This window comes from Anarhichas minor, unplaced genomic scaffold (assembly GCF_050575085.1).
Source record: "Anarhichas minor isolate MPS153535 unplaced genomic scaffold, ASM5057508v1 ptg000023l, whole genome shotgun sequence".
NCBI classification, from domain to species: Eukaryota; Metazoa; Chordata; class Actinopteri; order Perciformes; family Anarhichadidae; genus Anarhichas; species Anarhichas minor.
Genome location: NW_027466469.1, coordinates 4751418 through 4776976, shown reverse-complemented (window position 1 = coordinate 4776976; position 25559 = coordinate 4751418). Strand labels below are relative to the sequence as shown.

Below are 25559 nucleotides of genomic sequence, written 5' to 3'. Positions count from 1 at the left end.
GCCTTTAACCACCAGGGTCAAAAAAATGCTAAATACTCGCCTTCAAATATTTTGTTAACACAGAGTAGATGTGTGTAGGCTTTTATAGTGAAGGTAAAACATCAGAAGCAGAGGATCATGGTATAGGCTGCCTATGTCAAGGTTGAATTGAGTAGTAAAGTTTGCCATCTTGACTCAGACTACAGAGCCTTTTGTTACATTCTAGTGTCTAGTGTTTTTTTATGTTTCCGTTCTGCTTTGTTTGTCTAAATGCCTGAAGTCCGATTGACTCATTCCACTGTTTATCCAAGACCTGACAGTTTAAGTGACAACTCATACAGGTTGCTAATGCTTGCATAATGCCTTGTCTCTGTTAGGGTATGTTGAGTTGGGCTCGGATCTATGCAGGGAAAGGAAATTATTTTCAATTATCGTGGCCTACAGAGCCTGTGTACATATCAACCGATGCATTCAAATCAATTAGATCATCTGGGCTTTTCCTGGGCTCCTGATCTAGACACTTGGGGGGGGTACACACTTTACTTCCTGTGATTGCGTTTCCTTTGGGTGCTGGCCGTGCGCTGGGAGGTGCAGGGAGGTGTAACGCACATTAACACATTTTGAAGTACCAACACATTTCACTTCCCGTTCCTCCTCGTAACTCCATTATTGGCCCGCTGGCGGCACTCAGCAAACAATGTAAATCTAATCACATACATAAGGGGCATCTCATTAAAGGAAAATGTGTCCCGATGGAATTACATTAAGTGAATTCCAACATGCTGGAATGTAGAACACATGATTGCTCGAGTTAACGGTTGCCCTCCCGGACAGAATAACGTTAGCATATTTAAAACCAGCATTAATCTAACGTTTAACAGCATTTGTTGAGATTTCAAAAAAAAAGAATTTGAACGAGGAGATTTAAAATAGGTTGTTTTTGATCGTCAAAGTGTGCATCACTAATGAGGATATGGCACGGAAACGTCACACTATGGCTGCCGCCTGTGTGACAGGGAGTCGCCACACGTTTCATTTGAAGTCAAAGCTAATAATCTTCCGAGGCGATAAGGAAGGCACAGGCGGTCACGTGGGAAATATAAATGGTATGAATCTGTAAAAAAAACATGGAGATACATGTGACTGACCCCAAGAATGTTTTCTTTTCTCTCCTCTCTGCACAGTGGGATGCCATTAACGAGATGGACGAGTACTTCAGCCCCATCCACACGTACCAGGTGTGTAACGTTCATCATTACAGGAAGTGGAATATATCACTTTGATCTCTGGGAAACTGTTTTTCCTCAACATGAATTATTTAACAATACAAAACTGGATAGTTAATCACTAGTTATTCTTTTATATTTGTTGGATTATATGGGAATCATTTTCATTAAATCATACAAAAATAAAAGATGAAGCAACAATTCCTGCTGGTGTACAAAAGTTGAGATAAATCAGTAATATTTCAAGGCGGTACATGGGTTTGTATGACAGTTGTGGCTTTGAGAAGGTGGGTTTGTTTAAGCACACAATAATCCTCAGCTCAGTAAAATGATATTATTCTTTATTCAGAGCTTGGTGCTAAATGATTTTGTCTTATTGAATAGCAGCTGATAGCAACACTCTTTTGATCAAATTCAGTAGTTTCAGCTTCTTAAAAGTTGGCTGGTGTTCTCAGTGTAGTGAATGTAATGCCGTTGACAGTTGGACTGTTGGCTGAACAATATAAGTAATTTAAAGACTTCACATTTCTTTTACTTTTTAATTTTTTCTGACATATAGACCCCAAGGCTGCATTAAAGTACCATGGCCCCCGGAGCTACGACTTTTTCAAGGCCCTCCCTCGTTCCCCCAAGCACCATCACAACTCCACCATTGCCCGGTCTGACCTGAACGAACAACAGCACACAATAATGCATCAAATAGAACTCATATCACCATTATAAGGCCATAGGGAAGCATACATATACCATACAGAAATTGTGTCACCAGAAGGTAGCCTACGGGCCCGATCCATGTTGGCCAATAATAATAATAAGTTGAAGTGCAAATAAGTCTGAACGGGTATAATAAAAGGGAGCATCAATGTCCAACAACAAAGCCTGCTCTTTTCTGTCCACTCACGAGTGTTGCAAAAATATGAATATGAGAACAACAACAGCAGGTATTGATGTCTGGCAAAGTCTTTGCTTAGGGAGGTAATGTCGGGAGTACAACACAAAGTCTCTCCCTGTGAATTTTAAACTTTTCCCCTGAGCCTCGTGGGCCCATTTATGTCGTCGGGTCCCAGGGCTTCAGCCCCCATAAGCCTGTGCGTTACACACATAGACCAAAATGATTAATTGGATTATTAATCAGCAAATCAATTGATAATGAAAACAATATTTTGTCGCAGCCCTAGTCTATAACTGCTATTTCCCTACATGAGGATGTGAATAGGATTTCAAAGTGTTCTCAACAACACTCTGGTGGGGGAAACGCTTGATTAAGTGATGACTAAGACATGTATTTAAAAGTGGTTCCATTTAAATGGTTTGAGTCACACACACAAAATCCTACAAACAGCCAATAAAATATCCATCAAGTGTTTTTTTTAATTGTAGGTCATGAACTCCAGCCAAGTCACTCCAACCAGCAGAGCCCAGAAAAGAAAGACTTCAGTGTCTCCAGTGGTAGCAAATAGAGAACAGGGCATGTTACCTGCGTGTTTCAGTGTTACACATGCTTGTGGAGCATTCTAACATTGGCAAGGAAAGTAACTTCCACATAATCATAAGTTGGTCAAATGTCCGTGTTTACAACCTAAACTGCTTTTTACATTGTGTGACACCGGGTTGAGTTCGGTGAACAAATGTCACAATGTGCGTCTGGAGACACAAAGCAGGAAGCACTTTATGATTTGAGAGGAACACTCTTCTACCAGTCTACCAGTCTTTGAGTGGAGGTTCATCTTCATGTCAGCTCGGGCTCCCTCACCTGAATACATATTAGCTGCTGTGAAGCTACCCAGCCGGCAGAAAGAATGTTGGCATTGTACATTTCTGCAAACAAAAAATATATTTCATATCAGCCTTGTGTCACTCTTGCAGATACGCAGGATGCTACGTGGATAAATTGTGAAACGATTGCTTAGGTGAAGGTAACAACACTATTTGGTTAGGGTTAGAAAAAAATAACGGATAAAAACGGTAACTCGGCGGACTTATGAAACATTATGTAAAGAGCGTAACAACGTCAAGTAACAAGCGTAAGGTCAGCGTTTACTTTTGGTTTCACACTAACAGTGGGCTCTTGTCCTCGGCCAAAGCCATTGTTAGTCTCAGTTTCACCGACCTGTTGATTAAATCAACAGGTCGGTGAAACTGAGTTTCTTCACAAAGAAACACACTAAAGCCCCGCCTCCAGAGCTGTGTTCATGAATTTCTTGGAAATAAGTCCTTCAGCCTCAAAAAAAGCTATAAAAAAATGCCTTATCTTAGACCTGAACGACCTGTCAGTCGACTAACTGATGGAAGGGGGGCACCCCTCATGAACGTCCTGTGTTTGTTGGGCCCATCCATCATCCGTCCCACACAGCGACTGGGCTTTGTGAAAAGCTACCGGCTGCTCTGCTTTTCCAAACAAATAGAGAACCACACAGGACTGTGGACAAAATAACATAATGTTTGTTTTTATTGACTATGTATGTTGCTGCTGGAGATGCTGATTACAACACTTTTTTTCTCAATCAGGTCTGTAACGTGATGAGCCCCAGCCAGAACAACTGGCTGAGGACGAGCTGGCTCCCCCGAGACGGAGCGAGGAGGATCTACATCGAGGTCAAGTTCACCCTGAGAGACTGCAACAGCATGCCTGGAGTACTGGGCACCTGCAAGGTAACACTCAGACAGAGAGGGGAGGGAGGGAGGGAGAACGAGGATGGACATGTGTGGGAGAGGGAGATGATACTGTAAAATAGAGATTTTAAATGTTCCCAATAGTAAGTAAAATAGTAAGCATTTCAAAATCACAATCTCTGATGAAGTCTGTTTAAACTCCTACGCAATTCAGACACTCACAGTGGCCTGTAACCAGTCAGGAAAATTATTTCCTACTTAAGTACTTTTGTGACTTTTGACATACCGCTCACTTTTAAAAGATATAGTGGTGTTTTGCATAAAAACACACAATTCAAATGATTAGGAAATAAATTATTGATTAAAAAAAAAAAAAGAACATTAGTTGTTCACAATGTAGCATCATCAGGGGAGAAATGGTGCACGAGAGGGTTTAACCACAGGTGTGTAGTACTAGTTCAGAGGCAACTCCTGATACTGGTGTCGGTATGGGAACTGTGTTTACACCACCACCAGAGGTGTTTTCAGTCCATCTAAAGCCTCGTGGTTGCATTTACACTAGTCTTCATGTTAGGTGTACTTTACATTACACACTCAGTACTCATGCTACCTTGTTTATTCCTCAGGAAACCTTCAACCTGTACTACTACGAGTCTGACAGAGCAGTGGGCTCGGCCGTACGGGAGAACCAGTTCATCAAGATCGACACCATCGCTGCTGACGAGAGCTTCACGGGGGTGGACCTGGGAGTCCGCAGACTCAAACTCAACACCGAGGTATGAGCAACAGCACGGATACTGACTGATGCAACAGGTACAATGTCGGTCCAGGCTCTTTGAAGCATACATATATTTCACTTTCTGAATCGTTTTTTCCAAATTCTCAACACGCACACCTCCGCATGAGTTGAAGGCGAGCTGGAAACATCCACAGCCCCGGAGAGCCTCTTCCAGTCTCGTCACTCAGGCTGTTTTGCGCTGAGTTCTGCAGATCTGTAAAAAGAAAACAAACAGTAGGGCTCAGTTCGGTATCGTGGGAAATACTTTGATATTGATAAAAGCTTCAAATTTGATATCAAACAGTGGAGCTTTTCTCTTTATTGGTACCTTACATCGTTACAAAGATGAGGATCTGAAAGACGCGGTATAATTCATTGAGCGTCGACTTTACATTTGCGACACATTAATCCTGAGTTAGCTAGAGGAAACACAAAGACTACAATTAGTTTGGGGGTTTGTTGGTACAGGGGCTTTGCGTTGACTTTTTAATCTTTCATGATTCCTGAGCTCAAATATATAACAAATATAAAAGTCAACACATCTCAGGAACAGACCAAAAACAACACGGCGGTCCGTCTCCCGACTGTCTGTGGCTCAGGCCCAGGCTAATTGCTTCCGACTGAAGCAGATAATATTTAAAAGTAGCTACAAAGGCTTCATTTTGGAAAACTATCAGTCATTTCCTAAAACAGCTGGGGACTGTAGCTTTATAGCAAACTTAACTCAAACAGGAGACTAAAGTGCATTTTTGGGCCAATTTTAGCTGCAGATCAATTTATATTTGGTGCTCTGGTGATTTTTAACATTTATTTTACATTCTATATATATTCTCATATAGTTTACCTTCCTACTATATTAATTAAAATGTAATATGATTTTAGTTAATATAGATCTTTGAGGCTGACAATTACTTTGTCTGACATTCTTTATTTAAATGTACTTTCTTTCATTCTGCCATTTTTTCACATGGAGTCCAACTTTGGTGAACGAGCGAACTTTGCTTTAGACGAATAGCAATTGAGACAGTTGTGACCTGTGAGGGGACGGTGAAGCGGAGAGACCAAAATGGAGGTAACGTGGCTTAATAGCTTCGTTACACCGTTCACTTTTACTTAACCTCCTCAGTCGGAGTAATAACTGCTTCATAAATAAGGAATGGTTTACAAACGGTTATGAGACAGGAGTCCACGGTACCAATATGTCTTTGCCATTAAACCAAGCTAAGCTGAAGAGCTAACGAGCTTGCTAACTGACCGTTAGCAAGCTCGTTAGCTCAGGGAGCTTCATTTCCCCTCGATAACATGGTGTACAATGGTGAACAAAGAGCCGTGGTGGGAATAAACAGAAGAGTGGAGGGAAAATAGAGAGAATCATTTACGGAAAGAGCTGTCCTTATATTTTCATATGCTTCCATAACAAACTTATGAAACAGTATTTTCAATCAGTTCCCAGGTGTTAAAAAGATAATCAACTGTGATACGAGATGAAAAACAAGTGTATAAAAATGTAAAAACATCCGTGGTTCCAGGCTGCTGTTGGAGGCGAAGCAGATGATTAATGACTGCTGCCAAAGCACAACACCAAACACCAGTCCAGAGATTACATTAAGGCTGCGCTCACACTGCTTCCACCTGCGTTTGTTGGGAAACCACTGTTTGAGCGTTGAGGATGAGACTTCCCCGAGAATACGTTCTAAACTAAGTTTGTCGAGTAAGCGAGGCAAAATTACACAGAGGTTTCATATGTCTCCCGTGTACAGGACTGAGAGTAGATTTAGTTATATGGTGATATTGCCTTGTGCTTTAGGGTAGTGGAACCTGTTCTGCATAACGACCTCTCAAAATGAAGCTTTGTCTTGTTATGAGTTGTGAGCTGTTACACCGCTGAACATTGAAATAATTCTTACAGGTTAGAAAAATAATATCTATCCAGTATTTCACAACAAAATGCGTCAATTAATGGCCCTGAAAGCGTATTATTCTAAGTGATGGGGTTATACCAAAAATAAGAGATTTTCTTTTTTTCTCACATGCGTTGAAGGTTCGCTTCGGTTGGAAAAAGGCAAATACTACCGTGGACCAATCACAGTTGAGCAGATCTAAGCAAACCAGACAGTCCTGACGAAGCAGATTATTAATTTAATCAGTTATCAATCAACTACCAGGGTAACACACTAGATATTTCTGACTGAACTGTGGGCAGCTGAGTTGCATTGTGGGTAATGCAGATGCCAGATTTTAACAAGGAAGAAGAATGCATTAAATAAAAAAGCTGATATCTCTGGTTCTGCTTTTTGTTTTTAATTTGTCCGTCCTGAGGCCAACAATTTCACAGGAGTGCACCATTAAATCCTGTAGTACTTGTTTGAGATAGTTTCAGGGTCCTTACATTTTTTTTTTTGTGGGTGTAGTTTTTCTACCGCGAACCATTTTCCCTTAATTGCGTGCAAACGCAATTTCATGTCCCATAAATATCTGGAATCTGGAGGAGCCAAGATATTGTGAGTGTGTTCACGCTATTGAATTTGTGGAGGTATGTTAATATCACAAAAAAAGATTACCTTCCTATAGACCTAAATTATATTTTCAATAACATATCGAGGGAAACGTATTTCCTCCCAGACTACGATCGCAGTTTTAAACACCGGGTTAACGTTTTAAATTGAAACAAAACAAAAAACGCAAGAAAACCGGGTTTCGTAAAAGATCTTGGTTTGGCTTGATTAAGTGTTTGTTACGTCGCTTTAGCTTAATACGTGGCGTTAAATATCTTAACGATTTCACGCGAGATACGAACAGCTGTCTCATAAGAGAAATTGCTGTGTTTGTTTGACCAAACCATCCACCCTGACCTCAGACTACCGCAGACTGAGATTAGAAACGTTCTTGTGATACGTCAAAAACAACCGTAATCCAGGAGGAAGTACGTTTCCTCCAAGCGTACATTGACAAGCAGATTTGTTGTACGGGAACGTAACTTTCAGGAGACCATGCAGCAAATAGGGACTTTAATGCCTTTTTTCCTTCTTGTTAATATAAAGACTGCACACACACTCTCACTAATCATATGTCCTGTTTAGTATTTGCTGTCAATGTCGAAAACAGATTGTTAACACTCTCGTGATGACCTCAAACCCTCCCTTCCCCAGGTGCGAGGCGTGGGCCCCCTCAGCAGACGGGGCTTCTACCTGGCCTTCCAGGACATCGGCGCCTGCATTGCCCTCACCTCCGTGCGGGTGTACTACAAGCGCTGCGTGGGCGTGAGCCGCAACCTGGCAGTGTTCACCGATGTGGTGACGGGTGCCGACTCGTCCTCCCTGGTGGAGGTCAGGGGTCAGTGTGTGGACCACGCGGAGGAGAGGGACACGCCCAAGATGTACTGCAGTGCGGAGGGCGAGTGGCTGGTGCCCATCGGAAGATGCGTGTGCTCCGCCGGATTCGAGGAACACACAGACTCCTGCGTGGGTGAGTTGACTCAGGGTGTTTGATTCTCTGCCCAGAACCCAGTCGGGCCGATCCGGGCTGTCATTTTTCAAATTTCCCGCTGGGCTTGGTTCGATTAGGGTTCACTCCAATTTTCCTGTGTTTTAAATTTTTTTTAAATTTAATGACCTTTTGGTCTGTGTCATGTCATGAATTATTGTTAAGTTATAGTTATAGTTTTTGGGCTGTGCTGAACATTCAATTCAGAGAAAGGCGCATGTCGGAGATCCAACAGAAATATCTGTTTAGTGTTACCTGAATAACAATTTTATTTTCGCACCCAACATGGACACCCCAAACCCCCCCAGTCACTCCAGGCTATGTTTCAGTCAAAATCATATATTGTATTAATGTACGAGTATGTTTTCTTTATTGATTTATTTGAATGATTAGAGAGGCTGCTTCTCTCAGTAATTGTTAACGTTTGTATGCGCACAATAATGTCACTGCAGCAAATATCGTGGGATGTTTATAAGCAGCAAAAACTGGAGTTATAAACTTGGCAAATGAAACAACTAAACATTAAGCCTCAGAAAAAAAAAAGTATGAAATTACGCTGCTATATACTTTTATCTATATTCATAAAAATATACTTATTTTTTACAATGGAAATTAGTTTTTTTAAAATCTGGCTCAGTCCCAAAACTGCGGTGGTCGTAATATTTAATAAAACTAGTTTGACTATAAAATCCAACACATTGTGGGTAATACATATATAGATCTATATATATATAGATATATATCTATATATATTATATATAGATCTATATATATATATGTATATCACTTCCATGGCTTGAGTATTGTGGTTTAGCTTTTAAATTCAAGCTTAAGTCACATGTTCGATAACACATTCGAGTCTTCTTTGCGTTCCTCCACATACAAACCAAACCAGAGTTGGTTCGTTTTGGCGTAGGCACATCTATGCATATATATTTATTTATATATATATATATGTATATATATATTTATTCATATATATGCATATATATATATATATATTTATTTATATATATATATATATATATATATATATATATATTGCAACATAATAACCATAATGAGGCCCAAATCATAATCATAATCAGCTAAACAGTTGTAACGTGTCTCTTCGTCTTATTTATGCGCATAATGTCCTGTTTACGTATTTATCAGAAAGTACAAATTCAAGCATCCTGATCTCATTTGCAGAAGACTAAACTTGCACCGTAGAGCGTAGTGAACACAAGGCTACTATCTCTACTATCTGTTTATATCATACAAATATCTGTATGTGCATCAGTATTGGAATTATGTCAGAAATTGTTATTGTTTGCTGCAATTCTTTTGCGTTAAATTGTTTTCTAAGTTAAAGCTGCCGAGACAATATTTCACCAAATGTATCCAAAATAGTCCAAATTTATTTTAACTCATCTTTAACCAGAAGTAACAAAATAAAACGGTGAAAAACGGAGTGTAAATAAAAGCTGCGTTACTCTTAACGGTCTGTCACAGTAGAGGTCAGAGTTATATTGGCCCTCTAGCATGATTTGATTTGTATTTATAACAGGAGGAGGCTGAAGTATCTATGATAGAAAATGAGAACACTAAAACAGGCCGTAATAGCTCATGGGGCCCATTACACTCCTTTATGTCCCCGTATCTGTTCAGAGAGCTTCTCCTAATAACGAGCGGTATTCTTTACACCTCCTTAACACGGAGTCACATAAAACGACTGTCCAGTGAGTGAGTTACCCGTCGGCCTATAATATGACTTCATATTTACACCTCGGGGTGTGAACACTTACCGAGCAAAAGAGCAACAATGAATCCGTCTTTTTCTTTGACCAAAGGAACCAAACTCATGGACAGATTCTGCTGAGGATGCTGGGGAGGAAAAAATCCTTTTGGCTCGTTAGATGAATTCCCATCAAACCTTCTATTTAAAAAAAACAACCGTCTCGACAAAATCACGTAAGCATCGAGAAAACGTCTCTAGAATGTAAAAAAAAAAAGAAGATTTTCGAAGCGACAGGCTTTTTTTTCCCGGTGAATGGAGAAGTCTGTTTGAAGTTGTGACTGTGGATCCTGTGAAGAGTTCAAGGACTGGTCAAAAGCTCTTTTTCTCCGAGGTCTTAATGCTTTCTCTCTCCAGCAGGTAAATACTGAGGAAAGCTCTCGTTCAGACGCCGATGATGAATGAGAAGTGAGAGCTTTCAGATGCAAAGACTCTTGATTTTCTTTTTGCATGTTTGTTTTTTGTCTTTTTTGATGTTCTGCGGGGGTTTTTTGATCGGTTGACCTCATGCGGAAGACCTGCACGCGTTTCAGGTTGCCAGGGGTTACAGTGATTAAAACCTATTAATCACAGAGCGATGGATAATTAAACGCTAAAAGGAGTTTGTCAGCCAAACGAGCCGGACGAGACACGCAACACCGGTTGCCCCCCCCCTCCTCCTCCTCCTCCCTACACCTACACACACACACACACAGTCTCTCACACAAATCTCTGTTGTGTTTTACCAATCTGAGGCCAGCGGCCTCTTTGGTTCGACACAGCGAGAGCTCCTTGTCGAAATGTGTTTAAAAGCGTGGGAAGTGTTGTTTGTGTGTGTGTGTGTGTGTGTGCGTGCATCCAGTTCAGAGGGCCACTCGTAGACGTTCTATAATTAGTTGCAGCCAATTAGCATCGGCACTGAAAATGCAAAACACATCCCATAAAGCCGAGAAAATAGAAGGTTGGAAGATTAGAAAAAAAAAAAGAAAAATCACCTGGTATCACGTTCTGTTTATAACGTTGCTGATTTCATCAAGGGGGATCTGTGAATATAACACACTGTATTTTTATTTATTTTTTTACCGTTAGGGTGTAAAAGCATAAAAGCGGAAATAGAAATCACTGGCGTTATCGTGTAATCCTCAGCCGATGGCCGATATCCCCCCCCCCCCCAGTACTCCGGAGCAGACAGAGAGACAGGGAGAGAGAGCTCCTCAGTATCTCCTCCACTGATGTCTCGTCTCTCTCTGGCGCCAAAACTGGGTCGCCGTGCTAATTCGGCCCTCGCCAAAGCCAGCCGCAGTCACGCACACACGAGACCAGACCAGACGCGGCAGAGGAAGGGGCGGGGCGGGGGCACGAGATGGTGAAAGGAAGACGGCTTAAGTGGCGAAGTATGTGTGCGCACACAGAGAGAGAGAGAGAGAGAGAGAGAGAGAAATCATGAATGTGCGTGAATATGTGTGTGTATATGAGCGTGCTTAAGTGGTGCTCCCCTGACAAAGGTGCAGGTCTCCGGCTGAGAGCACGACATGCTGTGTGTGTGTGTGCGTGCGTGCGTGTGTGTACGTGTGTGCGTGTGCAGGGTTGCGTGACATGCCGTTGAAAGTGTCACAGCGAGGGAGGCGGTGAAAGAAAGAAGAAGAAAAAAAGAGAAGGGAGGGAGAGCGGTTGACTGGACCCCTCGTCCACTTGAGTTTACATCAAAACACTGTGTGTGTGTGTGTGTGTAGTTGTGCATACATGTGTGCAGGTGCGTACTGTACTGTGTGTGTGTGTGTGTGTGTGTACCTCCCGGTGCCAGCGAAGAATGGGCTAAAGTGCCCCATACAGTGAGAGCGATCGAGGACACACTGATATGAGACACACACACTTAGGCTGGTCACATCTACTCAGCTCAGCCGGGCCCACCCGAGCCTGACACACACACACACACACACACACACACACACACACACAGAGGGAGCTGCGTACTACTCACACATGTGGGTTAGTTCACTCCTCTGCTCGGTCAATGGACCACAGCCTGTCCTCCATAGTCTGTGAACTGCACCGTGCCTCCTGGTACTTTCACGGTTTATGGTTGAGTTGGTAGGAAAGAACACAATCCAGCTACTAGGATGGAAGAGCGCACACTTACTGGAACTATTCCATCTAAAATAAGTACGCTGCCCCCCTTTATGGTCCCCCTGAAGTCCTAAAGTATCACTTCTATATTCTGTATCACCTCTTCACTGAAGCTTTATAGTGCTGAGTGAAAACTTTTCAAACCCAAGATGATTTTCATGCCGTACCATCAAATATAGACTAGAGTTTAAAAACAATGTGTTTTCACATAATGTGCTGATTTGGAGGAATTACTAGAACACTGGATAAAGTGAATACAGTAAAAAAAATAAAAATACGAGATATCACCATGAAACTTCCTCAGTTGATTACTGACATTAAGACAATTCATTTTGGTGTTATAAGTTTTCTAAAGTTTTATGTTTAAATATGCAAATGTGGCATTATCTATTGGTAACGTTTGGTGAATTTAGGACAAATCTACAAATGCAAATAGACAAAGAAGTAAAAAATAACACTCAAATGTGTACTTTGGATGTTTTCTGCCCAATAGTCTGAAAGAAGACATGTTGTGGAAGCGAAATAGCCAAAATGTCTAAACTGACCAGTGCATGCAACATGTTTTTGCCTGTAGTGTCTCTGCTTAATATATTTCATTCACCATTGATCGTGCATTACAATGTAAGGCTGATACCGTATGCTAATTGCTGCATTGGGTATAAAACTGGTCATTCTGAAAGGCTGACTTTGATTGAACTAGTTTAATTCAATTTACCGTGTATGATTATCCCATAGTGCTGTTGTTTGACAGTTCCACATGTTTATCATCATGGATTATTATGGCCTTCAGATTTGTTTGATCCCTTTGTAAAGATAAAATCATGACTGGTGCAAATAATGAGATTTGGGAAATTGGTATGTCAGTAAGAGCCAATTGCACAATAGAAAGCTTATTTCAGTGTTTGATAACGTTTGAATCTGAAAGCATTCATTCACCCTCTGTACTATTCTGACTGTAGTATCTTCTAAATCCATGTTTTGGATAGCACTGAGTATAGCTGAAATGGTCACAACATTAGTCTGGTTATTTTTCCAATATGGACATATGTCATGAAATGGCAAATAAAGGCAAAATGATTAATAATGATCAAATTGATGTGCAATGCAGTGAGCTGTTATGTTCAATATTAATGTCAACTTTTCACATGTGAAAAACAAAAACTACAAATTTGTTTGCAAATTGTAATTATAATTTCCTTGGAAAGATTAATGTAAGATAAAAGATCAAAATAAATCATAGCATTTATGGCAACATCATTCTTAGATCCTGACCTAAATCTGCTGATGTCAGACTGAAGGGAAATTCTGTTCGTTGACATAAAGAATGTTGTCATTGTACGTTTCTGCAAACCATGGGATACGTTGAATGAGGACGTTTTTGCAATCAGAGCAAGTCACGTAGTATATCGAGCGAGCGTTATCAAAAGTTACGTAGTGTAGTGACGAGTATGTCAAGCGTTAAGTGGTGGTTGGGAGGGGTCAAACAAAAACAGGACTTTCACCCAGGAGACCACTGTTTATTACCCGGAGTAAACAATGACTTCACGCTTGTTACCTCCTGTTGTTTTACTTAAAATTGTTACGCTTGTTATGTAACGTCACGCAAGCAAGTTCGCTAGGGGCGGTGGTTTTTAATTCACTCTAGTTTTGTTGATTTAGCTTATTTTACAACTCATTCTAGTGGCTTGGAGCAGCAGACTGGAACGGTACGGACTTTTGAAATGACCATGTTGATGAAATAGCTCGAGCGTAAATTGCGGTTACTGTTGGAGATGATGAGTAGAGAGTGGAGACATGTGGGGGTTTTACCAATGGTCGTTTTACAGATGAACTGATACCAGTGGATTAATCTGAGGGTGTGGAGTGATGGCCAGTTGACTACAGAGTACAGGCTGCAGTGATGAGTGTTGAAAGGAAGCACCGGTGCGGTTGTTTCGTTATTAGTAGAAGACAAACAATGATCTTTTTTCTAACTCTAACCAAGTGGTTTTGTAACCTAACCCTGGCTTTTCTGGGTTGCGAAATGTTTGCGCGTGCATCCATGTGTGCCATCCTGGCAGGTCCTTGTAACTCGCCACTCCTCCCCCTTAAGCAGACGGGAATTATTGGCTCCTCCAGTCACTTGATGGTTTGCAGAAATTGCTCAGAGGCCTTTTTGACTCTCCTGCAAGCAAACTCTCCTCCCGCTCAGTCAGAGCGAGGCTTGAACAGTGCAGGAAAGGGATGGGACACAGAAAGAAAAGAAAGGAAAACGGCGTGAATAAAGGGAGCGCTGAGGAGAGAAAAGAAAAGAATAAAAACAACAGAGACGGAGATTATGAAACACAAGTCAAACGAGAGAGGTGAGGCGTCAGACGAGAAGAAGGTGCGACACTCCCGACACATAATGTGATCGTTATCTGTCAACGTGGCACCTTGGAGAAATATCAGAGGAAGACAGCGGCAGGCGACAAGGAGGATTTAATATTCCTGTCTTATATATTTATATTTCATCACAGAGCTTTGTCCTTTCTCTGGCCTGTCAGCACCTCCTCCCTCCTCCTCCCTGCTGTCACTGCTCCTCACTTTTGGTACTCCTACTTCAAACATATGATGACGTACACACACACACACACTGGTCATTAAAACTCCAGAGGCAGAGCTGTGATGGCCGTTTGTGACAGGGTGAAGTATCCTCATTGTCCCGGGGTCCCTAAGGTCTAAACAGGTGAAAACATCTGACAGTCAGCTGTGGAAGAAGGGGTTAATAATGGCTTTATTATCTACTGTATGGTGCTATGTACATATTTATACATATATATATTTATCAAACACTGAATACAATTACTTTAAACCCTTAAAAAATAATTAGTTTACTTCTTGAAAACAGCAACAGCAACTGTTCAATATACATCCAAAACACCACTGCTGAAAAGTGAATTAATCAATTCAACATAACTTTTTTGAAAACATTTCAATCCTCAATTATTGACCACGTCTCGTGTGCAGCCAAAGGTCAATGTTGACGTAAGTTACGTAACGTACTTAACTAACTAACGTAACTTGAGTAACATAATAAACGTACTTATTTTAACCCATACCACACGCTTTGCCTGAACCTAAACTAGTTGTTTTGCTTCAATTCACAACGTTAACCAGACTGTATAAAACGTTACAATAGTAGTGAAAGTAGTTAAACACTTTAGGAGTTAAAGGCAGGTGGTAGACGACGTCCACTATCAATCAACATTGATTTCAATGGAACAAATATTAGTTTCCGCTTTAACAATGTAAACCTACCTGAACCACCCTGTTCAGACAGCTGTATATATAATACATGTCATCTCAGTTACGCAGTTTAAGGCGGAAATTAAGCTAATAAATCTAATTCTCCAGCATGAGCTGAGCGCTACGTCTTTCATGCGAAACCCACTCTGACTTCCTCAGGGCTGCAAAGTTCCTAATGAAGATGCAGTTAAGTGATTTGGGGGAACAGATGATGGTGAGAACTTCATTATTCCCCGGCTCACAACCACTTGAGTGGAACACGATATTCATAATTGCTGTCAGAATCAACTTGTGCCGGCCTGCTATCGAGAACGTATAAGGAGCTCAAATTGAGGCGGTCTCCCGGGAGGGGGAGACGGGGGAATACGAAGTGATCAAATTAGTTCCGTCCTCCTGGCGGTTTGTAAACAACTGCTGATCAACAACATTGTTACTGTTTGCAGGCAAATGACACAGAGGCTCCAGAAACACACCCACGCTCACAGCCTCGGGGTGGGAGGCTGCCTGGTGTGATTGCACACACACTCTCACACACACACACACACACTTACTGACTTTACACTGAAAGTGACACAAACTCGCATGCACTCGAATTTGAGTCCTCGCCCATTTCACTGGATATTTGTATCTACGTCATTTGAACTCTGAGTAAAGTGGTGATTTTTTTCTCTGAAATGGAAATGGTTTTTTTTTTGGCCAGCATTTTTGTTGTTGAGAACACTGGACATTTGGGAATGCCTGTACCTCACTAGAGAGACATTTGGCTGGGAAATAAAACACATGGACCGTTAATTATGTTTTTTTTCCAGGAGATCAGACAAAATATACATTATGAAATACAAGCAAACTGTAAAATTGAATAATTATCACTTTTTAACAGACTGGGTAGGTAGGCCCACCGCTCTGCGTGACTTAGGTTTAGGCAACAAAACTACATGGTGAGGTTTAATAAAAGTTTGTGGTTTGTTAAGTAACTTCAGATGTGTAGCCTACATCCTGACGTACTTGCGTAACTTAAAATGAGACTTTGAGCTTTTTTCTCAAGAGACACGAACAGCAGTCTCCTGGGTGAAAGTCATGTGTTTGTTTGACCCATCCCTATGGGACGCAGAGGATGACAAAAAAGTCGGGATTTGACACCCTGGGAATGAGATCAGCTCAAGTGTTTGTTCAAGTCTGGGTTTGTGCCCAAATGGCAGCTACTTCGAGCTGGTTGGAGAGACATTTGACCAATCAGAGCTTTGTTGGCGGAACTATAAAAAAGGGGGCGTCATCTCCCTTCGTAGATAGCTATTCAGTAAAAATAGAAACGGGAGAATGGTAAAAAGCAAGGTTAGGTTCTACGCAGCTGCTGACTTAAATCAAGACATTTCTCCAATGGAACTTCCCCCTGTCTGACTGCGTTCAAGCGATGTTGTCATGTTCCCAGATCTCAGCAATCGTTTTGTCCAAAACAGCGTAATCATAAGCGACACAAATGATGGCCAGGACTACGAAAAAATACGACCCACGTTTTTTTAATGAGCTGGAATTGTGCATCACACAAATACAGCGCAGTGAGCGGCAGGGCACAACAAGTGGGTAATGGAGACGTCTCAATAAGCCTAATTAGGGTATTCCACTTCACTGGGAGGTTGTCCTGTTCGCACTGCGCAGACACAAACACACATAGCGCGGTTATCGTCCGCGGAGCGATGTCAACCATCGTCGGATGGCAAACAAAAAACTTTACAAAACACGAAAATAACAGCTAGCTGCCGCGGCCTCAAGCTATGCGTTGTGAAACGTGTGCGTTAATGCGCAAATGTGTGTGTGTCCAAATGTGTGACCGTCATTAAACGTGTAAGCGGTGTGCATCTGTCTGAGTGTGTGTGTGTGTGAGCGGCAGCACGGTGGGATTTATTGTTGCTGTGCCAAGACTAATTAGTCTTTTTGTGTGTCTGGATGGTCCTCATTGGTGGATGGCCGAGGGGTTTTGATTGGTCAGGAGAGCAGGAGAGGGAAAGAATAGATGAGAGGAGGAAGGGGGAGAGGAGAAGAAAGGAGGAAGGGAGAGAGAAGAAGAAAGGAGGGAGGGAGGGAAGCAAAGAGAGGTGCGTAGGAGAGGAGACCGGGAAGGGAGTGTGACTGTGTGAGTGTGTGTGTGAGCGCAAGGGAGAGCGAGCGATAACAGAATGAATCATATCTCAGCCAGACACAGCACTGTTGTGTCACTCAAACTTCCCCCCAATCTTTGTTGTGATTGGCCGAGGCCCTATCTCCACAGCAGGTGCAAAGGGCTACACGTCGGTACACAAAGCAACTCTGCTGACACACACATACACGTGTGCGCTTGCACACCCACGTTACCAGCCACACAAAGACACACGCAAACAAATCCTCTTATGTTCAGCCCCATACAAATGCTTAATTCAGGAGTAAAAAAAAGCGCACACGGGCGGGCCCAAGAGAGCCGCTGGGCAAACTATTGATTGAGTGTGTGCCACCCTTGGTCCCGCAGTAGCCACCCGTGTCCCAGTCCGGTGTCTAGGAGCTATTAACGCTGACAGTAAAGAGACAGGCAACATGATAGCGGATCACTGGGAAGCTGGCAGCCTCCGTCTGAGGGGACTGTGGGACTTCTTCAAATGATTTCCTGCCCCGACTTCTTGTCGAGTTAAACTGATGTGCGCACGGGGCGCTGTCATTTACTTCTCCCTCTTCCAGGCCTCCACTGACGGGAACGCAGTTTGTATGGATGTGGATGGTTGAATGTATATGTGTGTGTGTGTGTGTGTGTGTGTGTGTGTGTGATGAATTGTAGTGATGTTGGCATTTAAAAAAAAGGGGGAAGCAGTGGCGACATCGTCAGTAGGGAGACTGAATTTCACTCTTCCATCAATGTCAGTTGATTCCTTGGATACATCAAACTAAGACTATAGAAAGACTGAAAGTTCATTTGATATAATTTGTCCAGAGTATGCTCTAATGCAGTGATGTCAGTTATAATAAGTCAAACGCTTCATCTTGGAAACGCTACACTTTGTTTTTTTGCATGCTGGGTTGGAATGACCTGCTAACCTCCAGTTCTGCCGAATGAAGCAAACGTTGAAGAGTCTTAAAACGTGCATTCTCTCTACTGACCATCAGGGGGCGACTCCTCTGGATGCAAAAAGAAGTCTGATCATATAGAAATCTATGAGAAAATAAAAATCCCCACATTAGTTTGTGGTGAGATATTATCCTCCTAACGGTGATGGAGAAGTCCTTCATCCTCATGACCTCAATAAACAAACTAAAATCCCAGAGCAGTGAAAAACTTTTCATTACATTACAGATATCACAGGTTAATCAGACCATTCCGGGTGTTGTTGAACAGCTCAGATTGAGCTTTTTTTTTTGTCTGTACTTGTCTGGATCTGAGTTCTAAAGTTGCTCTGTCTGTACTTCCTAATCCGTATGTGGACTCCCACCTCGTTATGTGAGCTGCTTGATGAATCCGAGAGGACTTGCACCTTGTTTTGAATGTTAAGTATGTTTCTTTTCATTTTTTTTTTCATCCTTCTGAGACAGATATGTTGTGACTGGAGACCCGGCTGTGACCATATTAGCGCAGCGTGACTCCTGGCTCTGAGCACCTCTCCCCCCCCCCCCCCGCACACTTTGTCCTTTTCAAATATATAAATAATCAAAAAAAACAACAGTTGATTAATTTCCCCTCCGATGCACCGCAGCAATCGCTTGTGTCGGATAAAAAAAGGGAAAAGTTTAGCCTCCCTCGCTAAACACCAAACCCCCCCCCCAGCCGCCGCCTCCTCTCCCCACGCCTTTCCCCTCTCGCTTCCATTTCCGACACACGCGCTTCACACCGTCTGATCTCCTCAATCTGCCGCTAATGCGCCTTTCAGAGTGCCCGTCGTTTTTTGAGCTATACCCTTCCCCTCGACCCCCCCTTCTCCCTCCATCAGACACAGTTTAATGGTGACAGCCGTTCAATCGGATAATTAACATCCGTTTAACGCTCATTACCCGGGATGTATTTGTCTCGTTTGATTTGTAATTACCAGGCGTTTTTCACAGGGAAAACACTGCAGTAATGTTTCCTTTGTGATGGCTTCATTGATGGAATTGATTTGAACCCAGCAGGGAGGCCAACAGGGAGGCGAGGAACGCATATGGACCAGAGATATTGACGCCATACGTGTTATTTGTCAGCGTTCTTCAGGCAGACGGAACCTCTGACAGCTCGAGAGCAATCAGTTGGAAGTATCTGAACCATGAGTTCATTATGATTTACACACAAATACAAAATTAAACTCATTCACATGTACTGTGTACATAGAAAAGTACATTCCATAACTGGCAAATTCAAAATGAAATTGCATGTTTTTGTTTTTTCTACAACAGCATACAGATGTGAACTCATTAATTCTCAAAATATAAATAACCAAAATGGAGAATTTTAAACCTTATGTTTGTTGGGCCACAAAGCATTACATTTTACACTTATACGCATTAAAGTTGCATTCATTGATTTATTTTTGGGCCACTTGGAGGTAGTGCAAAATATAAACGCACCTTTGACATAATAGTTGATATGGCTCTAGTGTAAGAGCCAAGACACTTGCTTATATACTGTATACATCTATACTGTATACATCTAGCAGACACCAGATGAACTTTCCTTCGGAGTCGTGTGTCAGTCCACCTGATAAATATTAGTCCAACCTGAACTCTCCTTCCACTCCTGACATAAACATCTGGCTCTTTAGCTGCTAAATGCCTCACCACAGTATGTTCACAGCTAGCTAGCTGCTAGCTTTGTCTGTCATTTGGTGTCGGGCCGGTAGCATACATTGAGCTTCTTGACCTTCTGCTGAAAACTGCTGGAAACAAGGTTGAGATTGGAGACACTGAACAAAAAAAGAACACCCTTCCAGGCAGTAAAACTACAGCATTAGCTAAAAGGCGCTAAAGCATCTCGTAGATGGCTGTCACCATTCTATTGTTGGCTGACACCAACAGCCAGGCAGCAGTGACTCAACACAAGAACTAGCCCCAGACTTTGAACTGAAACGTAATTTAGCTAACGTTTCCTTCTTGTCTTCTAGTTTGGTCACATATCTTGTGCTGCGTCTTATCTTATGCTAAAGTTTAGCTGTAACTTTAGCACGATGAGCGCTTTAAAAACTCCCTGCAAATCTCAACATTCTTCAGTTGCTAAATGTTGGAGTGCTTATTCTTCAACACGCTTGCCAACAAACGCTGTCTGTTCTTATCTTGTAAATGTAAGCGACAGTTACTCGCAGGCATTTATTTTACACCTCCATGACCCTTCATTGAACATTAACTTTAACAACAACATTTGACTATAAGCAGTCAGACTTTGCATATAGAAATACTGAGATATTACCGGTCTGTCTCTCTCTCTCTCTGTTCACACAGATTCTCACAATAAGGTCAGATCATTATATGATAGATGGTTTTAACATATGCTGTGATCTTATCGCCAGGGGAAACAAACAAATGCTGTTTCACTCGAACAGTTCAGAGTTTGCCATTTTTCTCCAGGTGATTTCTTTTCAGTTTCAGTTGCAGCCTGAATGTTCTTTTCCCCCTAATAATGATTGCAGTGACTGTCTGTGTTGTCCTCTGAGCCCAACACAAACAGGCTGAAGCCACATATCTATCTATCCTCCTTAAAGGATCCTTAACCAGTCCCATCCATTCTACCCCCAAGGTCATCGATCACCACGCACCTAGATGTACCTAGATGTACTCAGACAGCTCCGGCGGCTCGTTAGTGGCTTCACGGCGCTCCCCAGGGAACCAGACGAGGAGCCGTCGGCTCACTTTGTCACCGGATTTCGGAGCGCGCTTGAATCTTTACGAAGTCGACACCGAGCGAGGTCCAGGACATCAGGACTTGTTCCCGAAGCACACGGATCATTTTTAGATCTGCTCTTGTTGACGGATACGTTTAAAGGAACATTTGTGCCACTTGCTGTCCTGAAACCCAGTTTAGTAGGTTTTTCCAGGAAGAATTGGTTTCATACTGTAGCTGAAACAGCCTCCATGGACAGACAAAGGACATCAGATATTGTCTATATTGTGTTTGACATGCAAGGCTGTGGTTCTCAAGTCTGATCTTGAGTCCTGTCTCAAGACATATTTCTATTATCTCGTACTTTGCCACTGGTCTCACCTAGTATTGTTGTTGTTTTTTTTTGCCTTTCCTGCCCAGTGCTACTGGCTGCTTTACTGTCAGGCCAAAATGAAATAAAACAATATTACATGGACTCTTCTGCACAATCATTTCAGAGCCACTATCCCTGGGATTTATGTCCACCCTGGACTAATCTGCACCTCATTAAACCAACAGTGTTTTAATTGACTGTGACCACAATCTGTTTCAGTATGAAAGATTTAACGGGGCTGAATAAAAACAAAACAGACAAAGAAATATAGTCAAAAAACAATACACATTATTAACGTATTCCGTTTTAATGTATGCATTCAAAGTTTCACAATAAAAAAAAAAAACGAATTACAAATTATTTAGCTATTTGTCTTTATAAAATGGTTGTTTTTTAATGTGACATGAGTTTTTCATGCCACATTAAAATCAAATCAAGACACAGAAAGCAAAGTGAATTTCAGAAAACCTATCATTGTTGACAATATGTTGAAAATAAAAATGAAACTGTCCACAGCTTGGGGACGAAACCCATGGGTGGAGTTTATCATTGCAGCTAATGGTAGCTCATGGCTGATATTTTACTTTAGTGCTGCTGTAGTAGTAATTGCGATATGGAACAATATTTCTAAAAGTTCTAATATGTACAAAAATGACATCGCAAACAAAATTTTAGCCATTAACATCACATTTTACACATGTCTAAACATTAATACCGAACCGTGTGCTTGAAGTTTAATCACAGCTGACTCTCAACTATAAACAACAGTCAGACAACTGTCTCTTTATTGGACATTGTTTTGTTTTTTTGACTCCATCTTGACTCGTGCTTGATCCCATTTTTTAGACTCTTAACTTGATCTGGAAACTGTTTGGACTTTTCTCTGACTACAAGCTACAGTTGGCAAGTTAAATAAAAAGTAAGTAACAGTCAAGCCAAAACCGCCCACCAGCCGCAGCAAACTTAATAATTTTACAGCTTAAACAATCCACCGAAAATGTTTCTGAAAACATTTGAGGCAAGAAATAGGTAATTTAATGAAAGAATCTTATTAGTTTGACAGTTAGATCTGATTTCAGAGCTCTGTGAGCATCCATCCATCCATCCATTTTCCACCGCTTATCCGGGGTCGGGTCGCGGTGGCAACAGGCCAAGCAGGCTGACCCAGACTTCCCTCTCACCAGCAACATGTTCCAGCTCATTCTGGGGGATCCCGAGGCGTTCCCAGGCCAGCTGGGAGATGTAATCTCTCCAGCGTGTTCTGGGTCTTCCCCGGGGTCTCTTCCCAGTTGGACGTGCCTGGAAAACCTCCAGTGGGAGGCGTCCAGGAGGCATCCTAATTAGATGCCCGAACCACCTCAGCTGACTCCTTTCGACGCGAAGGAGTAGCGGCTCGACTCCAAGCTCCCTCCTGATGACCGAGCTCCTTACCCTATCTCTAAGGCTGAGCCCGGCCACCCTACGGAGGAAGCTCATTTCGGCCGCTTGTAGCCGCGACCTTGTCCTTTCGGTCACGACCCAGAGTTCGTGACCATAGGTGAGGGTAGGAACGTAGACCTAGTGGTAAATTGAGAGCTTTGCCTTCCGGCTCAGCTCCCTCTTCACCAAGACGGTCCGGTGCAGCGCCTGCTTTACTGCTGCAGCCGCACCGATCCGCCTGTCGATCTCCCGCTCCATCTTACCCTCACTCGTGAACAAGACCCCGAGATACTTGAACTCCTTCGCTTGAGGTAGGCACTCCGTCCCCACCTGGAGGGAGCAATCCACCGGTTTCCGGCAGAGAACCATGGCCTCCAAATCTGAGGCCATGGTTCTCTGCTCTGTGAGCAGTGATGGACAACTGCTAGAGCCTCCTAAGCTGTGATTGGCTGTTTATCTTTGGGCATGGTGGAACTTACTAATGCCATTAGGAGCACGAAAATAAGGCAAAAGAACCTGATTCCTTCACAGATTATCTGTCTCGTGTACTACTGTCAGCATATAGTGACAGACTGAGCAAATATGATTGTTTTATTTGATATGAAATCAAACTGCAGCTTTGAGCGGTCTTAACTTTTAAAAGAAAAGGAAGAAACTTCCTGATTAGCACTTCGTGTATGATTTCCGAGCTTTAAACTGAGCGGAAACTTACTTGTTGAGATTTAATTTTCACAAGTCAGCTTCGAGGTAAGCAGAAGAAAAAAGGGACCAAACAACCTCCACTGGAGAGCCATTAGGAAACAACAAATGGAGTCAAAACAGCTAATGCGGCTAATTGATGGGCGCACGACCATCACAAGATGCTAATGCCTTTCAGCCAGTAAGCCTTAATTTTTCCACTAGTGAAATATCTTTCATCCACTATTTTGACTTTACTGTCTCTTACCTTTTTAGGGGACTCTTTCAACAACCACAACCCCATAAAAGATTGTTTTTGTTTGTTGCTTTTAATATTAATATTTTACTGTTATTTTTATTGGGGATTTCTAGATGTACTTGAAGCGGAGCAGGCTCATAGCCAGCACCGAATGGGAGCTTTCACCAGCCGCACCCAGCTTGCACTCAGTATCCTCACGCGTGGGACGATGATGTGCCCCCCCCCACCCCCCTTTTTTTTTTTCCAATGTATTTATTTACTCACTTATACAGGGAATAAATCAAGGTCAGCACACAACGGCACACACGGCTATTAACATTCATTGTAATGTAAATTCTCCTGTAGCGAGCGCACTACATTGACAGGTGCTGACACGCCGGGGAAACACGCCAACGGCCACACGTGAACACACACGGAAAGACGCGCCCGTTTACCAACTTACAGATTCTGTAAACACTTTCCGTCAACCAGTGCGACTTTATCTATTTCTACATCACTCGTCTGAAAAGTCCTCTGCTCATCAGTTTTATCAAAATGATTGTCCAGTAAATTGAAACATCTACCCTGAAGTATATTAAATGATATTAAGAAAATTCTGTTCTGGGCAAACCAACGAAAAATATTTCTTTTTTATTTCTTGTGTTGATCTGTTGGATGCTGTCAAAGACCCTTTAAAACCTCTTAAGCTCGGGCCCTATTTGTAGGCCTCTGCTCGAAAATGACATACCCATACTAAAGTGACCACAGTTCTGTAACTACAAGGTCTATTTTAATAATTTTTGATGCTATAATCAGATCACAACACTTGTGAGGTTATTCAGTGGGTAATATTGTGTATATGTTGCTGGTTAATATAGTAATGAAGACATTACACAGCTCAAATTGAAAATATTCAGGTTCACCTGAAGAAAAAACACTTTCATTGATATTATGTTTTTGAAATAATGCAGCTGGCTCCCTAAAACTCTCCCAAATCATAGCACAACCTATGTATGTATGATCAGTAGTCGTAGAATAACGTTTGGCTGGGATAAAGTGAAGAATAAGAGGCTTTAGTACAGAGAGGTCACGCGAGGTCATCATTTTCGAACCAGCTGTTGCAGCTCTTTCATTGTACTTTTATATACTATATAACTATATATTTCACTTTTTTTATCACTCATATTATTCAATACATCCAAATACAGATGTTAGGAATCATTTTGAGATTCCTAACATCATCAGAGCCTGTTTCTGGCTGTCATCTATAGGATTTTCTCAGTTCATGTGTGTATGTGGCTGTAGCTCAGCCTATCATCGTCGATTTCAGTCAATGAGCCCGCCTTCGACGCGTCAGAGTGTCAGGAAGGCGTGTGTCGAATTTGGTGTTGATTGACAGAAGTTTCAGCCAGTAAAGTTGCAAGAAGTGCCGCGTCTCCCCTAGCGTAAATTTCCGTCTGACCGCTAGCCAGAAGTCTGACCGCTCGCCCATGCTGGATTGACCGCTCTTATTCTGGAAACAGCTCGGAAGTAAACAGGATGCAGTTGCCAACAATGATTCCGGCTTTGGACCGTATAATCTGCGACTTTATTGTACACATTTTTCATAAAACGTGACCAATAACCCACGATTTTTTTCGGGGAAGGGCAGTGCCATCTTACTGTTCTCCGCTCACAGCTTTGTACTGCTTCCACGGAGAGAAAAACCGAAGGTATTTATGCGTTCGGCGACGAGTGCTAAATCTAAAAAATGCATTGCAATGATAGGTAGCCGCTAGCATCGTGGTGCAAATATTGATTTGCCGTACACATAACGGCG

The 25559-nt window shown here is 42.2% G+C and overlaps 1 protein-coding gene across 1 annotated transcript in view; it reads left to right on the top strand.

Moving 5' to 3' along the window:
- The first annotated feature begins 1166 nt into the window (after positions 1 to 1166).
- Positions 1167 to 25559, top strand: part of epha8 (eph receptor A8) — a 49011-nt gene continuing 24618 nt past the window's right edge. Inside the window, exons 1-4 of the mRNA XM_076096923.1 lie at positions 1167 to 1217; positions 3714 to 3857; positions 4445 to 4594; positions 7746 to 8061. Of these exons, the coding sequence (XP_075953038.1) occupies positions 1182 to 1217; positions 3714 to 3857; positions 4445 to 4594; positions 7746 to 8061 (646 nt within the window). The 5' untranslated portion in view covers positions 1167 to 1181. The remainder of the gene's footprint in view (positions 1218 to 3713; positions 3858 to 4444; positions 4595 to 7745; positions 8062 to 25559) is intronic.